Source organism: Nyctereutes procyonoides, unplaced genomic scaffold (genome assembly GCF_905146905.1).
Source record: "Nyctereutes procyonoides isolate TBG_1078 unplaced genomic scaffold, NYPRO_anot_genome, whole genome shotgun sequence".
NCBI classification, from domain to species: Eukaryota; Metazoa; Chordata; class Mammalia; order Carnivora; family Canidae; genus Nyctereutes; species Nyctereutes procyonoides.
Window position 1 is genome coordinate 20,931,757 of NW_026575082.1, and position 11,922 is coordinate 20,943,678.

Genomic DNA, 11,922 nt, shown 5'->3' on the forward strand with positions numbered 1-11,922 from the left:
AGTATATGAAAGACTAGTTTCTTTCACTTGGCATAATGCCTATGTCAATTTAAAAAATATTTTAAAAGGCAAAGAAGCCCCTGGCCCCAAAACAAACACACAAAACAGGTGGGGGCCTGAGAAGATGAACATAGGGAAGGCGAGTTAGGAACATAGGGATTTGTAAACAGACGTTTATCTCATGAAGACTGTTTCAGTTCTCACGGAAATTAGGTGAGCCGATCAGTGTTGAATGAGTGGTGGAAAGGTTGGAGAGTGGGGCACTGGTGACCTGTACCCAACATGTGTTTTCTTTTATCAAACTAGCCTTTTTGTCCTTCTCTGACCTTTCCCACATCCCCTACCTCCTCTGGGGAGCGCTGAGTGAGGACTTAGGCACATACACATACGTAAATCTGTGCATCTCCATTTTCGTGGCATAAGCATTTCATTTACACAAAGATCATCAGTGCATATCTGATTTAACTTCAGACTTAGTTGAGGGCTGTCAGATGGCATGTGATGATACCAGGACTTGTAACCTAGAGCCATACACTCATCTCTCAGACCAAGGTTTATTTTGCAAGTTTTCCTCTTAAATTCTGTACCATTTTCCTTCAAGTTAATAGGAATTTAAAAGTTGAGAATTAAAAATTACAGAATGTAAAAAATTAAACTTTTGATATCTAGAATTGGAATTTCTATGTAAAACATTAATATGTAAAATATTAGTAATCATATCTGTAAGTAACTTCTATACTTTGTTTTTTGGTAGTGTTGATTTATTTTGCAAGTTAAGTTACAATTTTATTATAAAAGGACTTAATCTCATATCCACTGATTTTTCCAAATACTTTTTCCTTTTTTCGTTAGGAATTAACTGGCTTTTGTTTTCCTTGCTTTTTTCCCCATAGTTGTGATAATCAGCGCATAGATATTATGTCCCACAAAAAGGAAATAGCAGGTGGGGTTTCTTGGGACATTTACCACATTTATCAGCTGTTACCTTCACCTAACCGTTTTTCACCCATGATGATTAATGCGTTCATGTCCTCATGTATGTTGACCATATTTTCTGCCAGTGACATAATTTATAGGGAGATGTAAGGAGTCGCCGTATACCAGAGGTCTTCAAAAGAGAGTGAAGCCTTCTATTGCGAGTTATTCTTGGTGTTAGCATTGAGGTTATTCAAGATCCAACATACTACTCTTCGGCCAATAACAGATTTTCTTATATCTTTCATTAGTCTGGAGGGCAATTACTTGATACTTTTCATACATCTAGAAGTCAAAATATAAGCCCTCAATGTGGTCAAAATTTGCTGAAAGTAAATAAAAACCTTGTGCCTTCTCCATGACAGGCACTTTACGTATATTGCCTTATTAAACGCCACATTAGTCTCCTGTTGTGCTCATTGCTGTCACTTTTTACAGAAGAGGCCATTGCAGGTTTTGACATCTAGAGCTGGGGTTTCAGCTTGGGTTTGTGTGTCCCTCAGGATCTTCATTCTGAGTCCTGTTACTCCCATATTCAGGCATTCAATATTTTTTTCAGTCCCAGTATTTTTTCAGTACCTCCTTGTGACCGGCCCCAGATATCCGGGATTAAAGACAGATATACAGAGTCCTAAGGAATTCCTGTATCTGTTTTTTGGGGGGCTGCAGTAAATAAGAGATAGCCTAGAAAAGAGATAAGGCTTGAGGACAAAGACACAGTGTATCTCATCTCTTGCCGCATCCACAGGGCTGCTCCTGGCTGGAGCTCAGGAAATACACGTGGAATGAATGAATGACGTTACTGAGAAGTAATAGCTAACTAGGAGAGAAAAACAAAGTATAAGAAAGGGTATAAAAATCAGACAGCAGAACTGTCTTGGAACATTGAGTATTTGACTAAGCAACTGCTTACCTCAGTGGCCCCATAGAGCATGAGGAACCTTCAGTGTTCTGACTCATGCCCAGAATGAAGACGTGGGGCCAGTGAGCGATCTGGGCTCTGCAAAACAGGGAGAGAGTCGCCCATGAACGTGACACCCTGTTTCAAGAGCAAGGAAGTAGGCAAAACATTTTGGAACGTTTCCACTAAAACTGGCTCTTTACCCCTTGAAAGTATGCCAAAGGGCTAAACTTCGGTATTGTGGAAATATCACCTAGGTGGAGGAGCTCTTTCCCTAAATGATTCTGGATAAAAGAGTGTTACATAATATAATTTGTTTTCTTTTCCCTGATAAATTATAACATTAAATTTTCATACCAAATCTTTAAAAATTCAAGCTTTATTCTTTGGAATCTACCTTTTAAAGTACTATGTGTAGTATATAGCATATAAAAATCCTTAGTGCTGTAACAAGTGATAGATTGCATAAAATAAGCCATTTTTTGATTAATATCATTTGAAAGAATTATGATGTGTTGAAATAATTCATCTTTGGAGTGTCATGTAGTGTCTGTAAGGAAAAAATGGGGAAATTAGGAAACTATTGAAATGATTTCAATTTCATCATTCAGCAGCATCGATGCGCTACTTTCTTGTCCCAAGAATGTATATTAACAGTGATGTTTTGCCTTACAGCTTTTCTGGGAGAAGAGGCTACAAGGACTTAGTGCATCAGATGTAACAGAACAAATTATAAAAACCATGGAACTACCTAAAGGTCTTCAAGGTATTACCCAAATTCAGTTGAGCAGTACCTGCTGTGTGCCAGGCTCTGTGTTAGACACTGTAGAGTCAGAAATGATTAAGACAGGGTCTTTACTTGGGGGGATTGTATGCCTTGCTGGATGATGTCCCCCTTGTGTTTTAGTAAACCCAGGGAAAATGTACCTGAAAAGCTGTTTGTTGCAAGGATGTTTTAGATTTTTTTTCTATTTAAAAATTTTGGCTTTAGGTTAGGTTCATCATATAAATTAGCCCATGTGCTGCTTTTAGAACCCAGTGGCACCAAATAGCAGAATTTCTCAAGCTTCCTGCTCACAGCAGCATTTGGCTCCAGCAACCGCTCTTTCACCCTTCCTCTTACCAAAGGAACCGCTAACCACTTTTCTGCCTCTTGCTGCATGCACTGCTGCTGCATGTAGCACTGGGGACAGATGCACTTTGGTTCAGGAACAGCAGCAAGTGGGGGCTGGGGTATAGAACTCAGTTAACTAGTGTGCCTGTCATATCACATGTTAATTCCAATTCTAGAGAAGCATTATTCTTCAGGTATTATAACTTTGGCTTCTAATTGTTGGTATAGTGTGGATTGCTCAAAATTCTCATAATTCATGGTTGGGACATTGCGTCATCCCTCTATGTTCTTGGAAATTATTGCTCTAACTGGTTTAATAAGTGTAGGACTTTAAGCAATGCATTTAAATGTTGGCCACGTTGCTAGTCTCCTACAAGTAGCCAAGACGTGCAATTATTAATTCTGTTAACTGGGATATTTTGTTAGGTATTTGAAAAAGATGTGAAAGCTGCAGGTAGAGCATGCTTGCATTGGTTTTTCTGTCGAAGTCCCAAAACAAAGGAAAGCGTTGAGATATTGCTAGAAATTAATGTTAAAACCTGTAAGAGGAGCTATTCTAGGACTCCAGGGATACATTCATAGGGAAACTTGAGTATAATGTGACTTTAGAAGGGACTTAGATCATTAAAATAAATGACCTTGCTTGAGGAAATGTAGCCAACTTTAAAAAGTTTAGTACCTTGGAAAAGGCATCTTGAAGTTGTGGTAAAGTTTTATTAAAATGCTTGGCCATTTTGTTACAATTTTTTCTTAAAGATTTATTTATTTATTTATTTACTTGTTAGTTTATTTTAGAGGAGGGCAGGGGCAGAGGGAGAGGAGGATAGTGAAGCAGACTCAGTGTAGAGCATGGAGCTGACATGGGGCTTGATCCCATGACCCTGAGATCATGACTTGAGCCAGAACCAAGAGTCAGATGTTTAACTGACTGAGCCACCCAGGCGTCTCTTGTTTCTATTTTTTAAGTGTTAATTTTTTGGTATACAGCAACTGTGAAGTGGATACGATATTATCCTTTACTTTGGCTTCTGTCAGTTTTAAATAGATGATCCCAAACAAACATAAAAATATCAGTTGTGTTAGGCTACATAAGATTGGCTTAGCACATCTAGAAATTTCCTAAAATTTAACTGGCATATATTTCTAATTACAGGAGTTGGTCCAGGTAGTAACGATGAGACCCTCTTATCTGCTGTTGCCAGTGCTTTGCACACAAGCTCTGCACCCATCACAGGGCAGGTCTCCACTGCTGTGGAAAAGAATCCTGCCGTTTGGCTGAACACATCTCAACCCCTCTGCAAGCCTTTTATTGTCACAGATGAAGACATTAGGTAAGGCAGCCTAACATAACTGCAAAAACTTGTTCTTTACCTTGGATACATTTTATACTGCCTCTTTGTTTCTGTGGCACATCTAGTAAATGATGCATCAGTCAGAGAGCTACACTTTTTTTTAATGGATCATCTGTAAAATTAATGGAAGGTGATCCAGAACATGTAAAACAAATACAAGCTTGGAAAAAGGTGGAAGTATCACAGTCATGTCCGAAGGTCACATCAGCTGCACTCTCTACACATTGTTACTGCAGTGTCCTTTGCACTTTCAGGTGTGGCCTCTCTGCTCTAAAGAATCCTCTTCATTCAGTGATGCCTTTTGTGATTGCTTCCTGTGTTGGTTTGTCTGCAAACCAATCTCTCTTTAAAGCAGATCAGAATCATGCTGCTTTGAGCTGTGTTGATTTCAGTTTGCTTATCTTATGTTTATTCTCTTAAGTTCAGTTTAGACTTAATTTATCTCTGCTTCATCTTGTTTCAAGTAAAGATTTAAGGTGGCTTTATCGACACGCGTGCGTGCGCGCACGCGCGCGCACACACACACACACACACACACACACACACACACACACACAAGCCAGATGAGAAGGAAATGGCAGAGATCAAGCAAAAGGTAAACCCTAAAGCAATACAACAGAGTCAGGAGTAAGGACAGGGCCCAAGCTGCATCTCATAACATCTTTTACTTTCTAAGACTGGGCCACACATTAGGTTTTTAGTTAGAAATAGTGGAAAGAAAGCATGCAACTCAGATTGATAATGCGCAGAAAAATATAAGCAAACCATTGATCGGATGAAGCAGACTATTTCAGATATTAAGACTAGAAAGAAATTCTTCTATGGAATTTATGAACTTAAGTATCATTACCTTATAATGAGACTGTAGTGTATTTTCTTTAACAATAGGACAATGTGTAGCACTTCACTATTTCTACTCTCTGAATGTTAAATCAGGTCTTATTGGATATTATTCCTAGACAAAACCAGCAGGTGGCACTTTTGAATCATATAATTCTAAAATATGTTTTATATTTGTATTTTTTTTCTAAATCCATAAGAAGTTTGTGTGAAAATGTTTTTAAATGAATGAGTCTAGCTGGGTTTGTAATTGGAAAGCCCGTCCTGGGTTTTAAAGTAGTTCCTTTTGCAAAGATGTAAAATGGCTCAAAGTTGGATTTGTGTGTTTGATTGCATGGAATTTATGATCAGCTTTATTTTTTAAGAAAAACAAAATGTAAAATCAAGAGGAGGAATCAACTTGCTCTTTGGATTATTCTTATCCTCAAGGAACGAAATTATTCTGGAGACAAACTCTTACCTGTGTTGGAATGAACACCCAGTTAATCAGCAGGGCTCCTTCCAGGTGATCATGGGTGTTGACTGAGGGCCTCTGAGTGGTGTCCCGGGAGTACTGGTGGCTTCTGCAGCAGGTCTTTTGATAGTAGAGGAAACTGTGGCACAGCCAGACCTGCATGATATCCTTTTAGGGTAAACTTGTTTAACAAATTGTCCATTTGATTTAATTGTCATAACAAATTATTAAGCAAATATTTCTCGTTGAATTAGTGAAGGTTCAAAATAAATTACTGCATATGGAATTGTTGCCCTTTCTCTAATTGTGCAGCCAATATTCTGTTTATATTAAACCTTCAACTAAAGGTCTCAACATTAAGTACATTTTTTTCAGTATATTTGATAATATTTTCATCCATGGATGTATTCAGGGTTTTTCTTTCTTTTTTTTTTTTTTTTTTTTTTAAGTAGTCTCCATGCCCAGCATGGAGCCCGAAGGGGCTTGGACTCATGACCCTGAGATCAAGATCTGAGCTGAGATTGAGTCAGATGCTTAACCAACTGAGCCACCCAGGCACCCCCTTACTTGTTTTCTTTTTCTTCTTCTTCTTCTTCTTTTTTTTTTTTTTTTTAAGATTTATTTGTTTATTTGAGAGAGCGAGAGAGCACACAAGCAAGTGAGTAGGGGTAGGAGTAGGGGGAGAGGGAAAGAATCTCAAGTAGACGCTTTGCTGAGATGGGAGCTGGAGGCAGGGCTTGATATCAGGACCTGAGATCAAGACCTGAGCTGAAATCAAGAGTTTCCTGAGTCCCCCAAGAGCCCCTGTATTTGTTTTTTAATATGTGTAACAAGTTCTCACAAACTTAACAGCCTAAAACAACACTCATTTATAGCTCACAGTTCTTAGATTAGAAGCCGGGACCGGACATGACTGCCTCTCTGCCCAGGGTCTTACAAGGCTGAAACCAAAGTGTGGCTTAGACTGCATTCCCTTCTGCGTCACAGGGTCCTCTTTCAAGCTCCTATGATTGTTGCGGAATTCGTTTACTTTTAGTTGTAGGACTGGGGTCCCTGGTGTCTTGCTGGATGTGTGTGTGTGGGGGCTGTTCTTTGTGGTCCTGAGAGGCTGATAGCAGTTCCTTGCCCCAAGGTCCGCTCCACATTTCCTCTCCAACTTTTTTCAGGAATGGCATAGCCCCTTTTAAGAGTTTTTCTTAACCGACCAGGACACCTCTCTCTCTTTTGATCAACTCAAGGTCCATTGTTTAGTAACCTAATCATGGAGGGACACCTGAGCCCATTCACAAGCTCGGCCTGTTCATAAGGGGAGGAAATTACACAAGGAGTCTCTCCAGGGCAGGGACTACATTGGAATTCTGCTTGCCACAATGGGTAAATGCTGTGATCTCAGCTTCCCTCAGTGTGGGAAGTAATGCTCGAGACATATGACAGAGGCTGGAGAGCTCACACTGACTCAGTGACAGCCTCTCTCTCTCCGTGAAAATTCATTAAAAAAATGGAAGCCCTAATATGTTTTAACTTCTTGTGTTGTTTTGGACTTTAGTAAAGAGGACCTCTACAGTTTGGGTGGCTGTACGATTTATGTTAGCTTCTCACCGCGGGCACAGTCTCAGGAGACAGAGAGACACGTCGGCTGGCATGTAGTAAATGTAACTTTACAAGTGGTCGAGTACGCAGGAAGTGCATAGTCGGTGAAGCTTAGCATAGACCTCCAAGACACTGTCTTCCTACTACCCTCCTGCTTTTCCAGGTTTGAGGCAGTGCTGCACTCTGAGAAAAATCACTTTTTTTCTTTTCCAGCCTGCAGAGCCCTCCGTATCGTTGTGTCTCTTATGTGTCACTGGGCTGTTCCATCTCCCTCTGTCCGTCCATCCTAACCACCTTTCCTCTGGTCTCAAGAGGTGATTTGTCCTGCTTTGAGTCAAGGCTAACCCTTCCACCTGCACCTGTGCAGCTTTCCCTTTCGTGTTTTTTTTCTAAGACTCTTACTTACCAATGTTCTCCTTTCCCTGTGTTTCTTCAGCCTTGGCCTCTCCCCTTGGCTCTGGATGTGAATTTCCATTTACCGTCTTGGCTTCCTAACTGTTTTAGGAATCCTCTCTTGTACTGTCAGGGAGCTATTCTGAATTTTTTTCTGAATTTTAAACATAGAGTACATACCAGTAGACTTTCTTTCTGTGCTTTGTTTCTCATCAGATGGTTCAGAACCTTTTTTTATGACTTGGTCTTATTAATTTTCACTTTTGAGGTCCCACTGCAATCCCCGAGACACAGAGAAACTCATGGCATGTTCTTAACTACTCCGCTCATCTCTCATTGGTACATCGGATCATGTGGTCTTGGTTTCTTCAGGATGGCCTGCTGCCAGCAGGCCTGTGAACCCGGGAGGGGCTCCGTCTGGCTTTCCCTTAACCTAGCCATAGAATGCCAGGCTCCGCCGTGCCCCCCTTATCATGCCCACACTTCCTCCGTCGCTCTCTATGCTTCATTGTACAAATCTCGTCTCCTTCTCTATTTTCTTTTCTTCTCTCTCTCTTTTTTAATATTTATTTATTCATGAAAGACACAGGTAGAGAGAGAGGCAGAGACACAGGCAGAGGGAGAAGCAGGCTCTATGCCAGGAGTCCGACGTGGGACTCGATCCCGGGTCTCCAGGATCAGGCCCTGGACTGAAGGCAGCGCTAAACCGCTGAGCCACCCAGGCTGCCCTCCTTCTCTATTTTCGGTATAACTTCTTTCTTTTATCCCTGCTTTCAGGTTATTTTTAATATCCTTTATAGCAATAATCCCAAACCTGCACATACTTGAAAGGTTTGAAATTGAAGAAAAAGTCATTGAAATAAATGTCGTCCTACCAGAATTCTCTGTGAGGCGTGAGATACCTGCCTGTCTGAATATTCCTCTCTTTGGCAGGGCTCCGCTCCTGTGCACTGTGGTTTTGTGGGTGTATGAGAAGCCTTGCAAAGTCTAAGGCGAAGGAAATGTCTTCTTCTCAGGAATTTTCGTGATTTCGAACTCCAGATACACTGTAGTAGCAGCTGCATGTTCCGTTAATTGCCAGATTATCAGTGTCCTTTTACTCTCTTTTGTAAAAGGAAACAGGAAGAGCGAGTACAGCAAGTACGCAAAAAATTGGAAGAAGCCCTGATGGCAGACATCTTGTCGCGAGCTGCTGATACGGAAGAGATGGACATTGAAATGGACAGTGGAGATGAGGCCTAAGAGTATGATCAGGTAAGCTGAGAGGCTGCAGCTGCCGCTGTGCTGTCCCCAGCTTTTGCTCCTTGTGGCCCACCTCGGCGGTGTAAGGAAATCTTTTCCTCTGCAGAGGTAGCAGGTGCTGTCGCTTGGCCTCCTCTCCATTAAGGACCCTACCTATCCTTTGTCCTCCTGATGTGAAGACTTTCACAGCCCTGCCGCCACTTGCAAGGGCTCTAACCTCCCTTTAACGCCAGGTGGAAAACCTGCAAGGTGCTGTTAGAAAAACTCAGGGGAAGAGAGCAAGGGCTGCCAGGTGTGGGGGGCAGTGGCTGCAGGAGATGGAAGTGGCTTCATCCCCAACTGCTATTCTGGGGTCTGTTGTCCCCCCAGAATTATGGCTGTAAAGTAGGCAATAGGCTTGATGCAGAGAGCCTGGGCAGGGCATTTTCTAGGATAATAATCGACTCTATTTGTTTTTGAACCAGTCCTCCCGGCCCTTTTGGCCTGGGGACCTGCACCTCATCCCACTAGTCGTTCTTGCATCGGTGCCAGTCCTGGGGACACAGTGGTCGCCACAGTCTGGGGCGCGTCTCCTGTCTCAGGGCTTCAGTGACCTGGTCTCCAGAGCGTGGGGAGGGCCCCGGGATGGTCGCGTCTGGGCTGCTCACGACCGGCTCTAGGAAAGCTTTTTAGCTTTTGGTGGTTTTTCAGACTTTTCTTCAGAAAACAGTTTAAGATAATCAAGGGTCATCTAACTGAGGTGTCACTAGAGCCCTGCTTATTTCACAGGTGACTGTGCAGATGGATTTCAGGGCAGCGGTGCCCTCATGTACACGAGCGAGCATGGGTGGGGGGACTGGGCACTAGGCTCAGATGGAAGCTGGCACTGCGCATTGCCTGGCACAAGTGCAGCTAGCGGTGGAACAAGCTAGTTAATATTGAGTGATTAGGGTTTTAATACATACTTAAAAGAGCCATTATTTTGGTATGTTGGGGAGAGAGAGAGTCATAGTGTGTGTATCATATCCTACACTTGAACATGGTGTTGTTAGGCCAGCCTACTGGACTGGAGGGCCGTGGAGGAATTAGAAGCCCTTGTTACCAGCATTAAACTCGGCTGACTCCCTCATTCCGCCCCCTCTGCACCTGAAGTGTTTCATAAACCAGAGCATTGCCCCACTCGATGGAATTGGTTCCTAACAACCTGTAGAATAGATAGAACGTGGCTTGACCAAAGGGTAGGCGGTGGCCAACTTGATGTGGCTGGTGAGAGATGGAACCTGCAGCACGTGGTATAGGCCTGCCAGCCCCGTCGTGCTGCGGCTGTCCCTCACGTCCCTTACTAGCAGCATGGCCCCTTATACTTATCCATCTATGTCCTCGATGACAGATTTACTGCGTCGGTTAAAACTGTACGATCACGGAGGGCTACTCGGGCTATCCGAATTTTAGGGCTGCTTGCAAGAGGGTGAAAACCGTGAAAACAAAGGTGTCAAATACTTAGCTACAAACGAGATCCAGGATCAGACATATAAATAGTTGTATCCACAACTGCGCCATACAGCTTCAGCTAGATTAAATAATAATGTGTGCTATTATTATAAATACTCTGAAGTAAAATAAATCATTGTTGTAGAAGTTTTTCTACATTTTTGCAAAAATGTTTGGGTTTGGCTGTGTCTCTTACGGGTTTTTTTTTTTTTATTTGTATGCCCTATGATTTCTCTTTTTATACATATTTAATTGACTAAAGATAGAAAATATTTGTGTTAGCATACAAAACTGTACATGATATTTTTGAAAATGAAATGAGTATAAATTTATTATCAAAGCACTTGAAATAATGAGGGGATATGTTGGGCATGTTTTTAATGTACAAAGTGCTGTAACTAAATGTTAATCAAGGCTTTAAAAGTGTGGTTCTAAGTGAAATTAAGCCTCTAACTACTTTTTAAAGTTCTGCTGACCTCACCTGAGGAACCATTGCATTATTTAAGTTTGTTTGTTTTTCCTTACAGGTAACTTTCGACCAACTTTCCCCAAGAGCAAATTTCTAGAATTGAACAAAAGCGTTTCCACTGGGTTTTGCCTGTTAAGAAAAAAAGTACCCGAGCACATAGAGCTTTTTAATAGCGCTAACCAATGCCTTTTTAGATGTATTTTTGATGTATATATCTATTATTCAAAAAATGATGTTTATTTTGAGTCCTCGGACTTAAAATTAGACTTTTGTAATATCAAGCAGGACCCTTAAGATGAAGCTGAGCTTTCGATGCCAGGTGCAATCTACTGGAAATGTAGCACTTCGCGTGAAATATTTGTTTTCCCCCCTGTTTTAATATGAACCGATCAGGAGTACCAAATAAATCTCCCAATTAAAGATTATTGTGACTTCACTGTATATAAACAGATTTTTATACTTTATTGAAAGAGGACACCTGTACATTCTTCCATCATCACTGTAAAGACAAATAAATGATTATATTCACAGACTGATTGGAATTCTTTCTGTTAAAGAGCACAGATAATAAATAGCACCCCCACCCCCTCCTTAGGATTCCTGATTTTCAGTCAGCTGTGACCCCTGGGCCTTAGGTTTCAAATGGAGGTGGCGGAGAATAGCTGGTACATTTGCAGTTTCCTCCGGAAAGCGTGGAAACCATGCCGCCTTTTCCTGAATTCTTAAGTTGCCATCTAGCATGTGTTTGGGTTTGTTTGTTTGTTTTTTTTTTTTCCTTGCCTGTGACTAGTACTTTTGTTAGTGCTATAAAAATAAAGCATTTTCTTCCCTTGGGCGTGAGTTAGGTACACAAGTACCCTTCAGATGGCACTGGAGTCCATGATTGTTGTTTTTTCTTTCTAGGAAATTTTGCATTTTCGAATGTCCACTGACTCTGCTGAGAACAGGTGCAGGTTAGACCCTTTGCCACAGAGAGAGGCAGCTTTCTAGGCAGAGGTGCTAAATGAGCCAGATTGTGATACTTTACTAATCAGTACCCGCCCTCCACAGTATTAACGTTTTGTTGTTGTTGTTGAAACTCTTCAGTGTAACTTCATTACCACTTAAATTCCTTGATACCTA

The 11,922-nt window shown here is 41.5% G+C and overlaps 1 protein-coding gene across 1 annotated transcript in view; it reads left to right on the forward strand.

Moving 5' to 3' along the window:
- LOC129514483 (methyl-CpG-binding domain protein 2) overlaps nt 1–11,333 on the forward strand; it is a 62,375-nt gene extending 51,042 nt beyond the window's left edge. The window contains exons 4-7 of the mRNA XM_055333071.1: nt 2,552–2,642; nt 4,144–4,321; nt 8,735–8,873; nt 10,859–11,333. Of these exons, the coding sequence (XP_055189046.1) occupies nt 2,552–2,642; nt 4,144–4,321; nt 8,735–8,861 (396 nt within the window). The 3' untranslated portion in view covers nt 8,862–8,873; nt 10,859–11,333. The remainder of the gene's footprint in view (nt 1–2,551; nt 2,643–4,143; nt 4,322–8,734; nt 8,874–10,858) is intronic.
- Nucleotides 11,334–11,922: the final 589 nt, after the last annotated feature.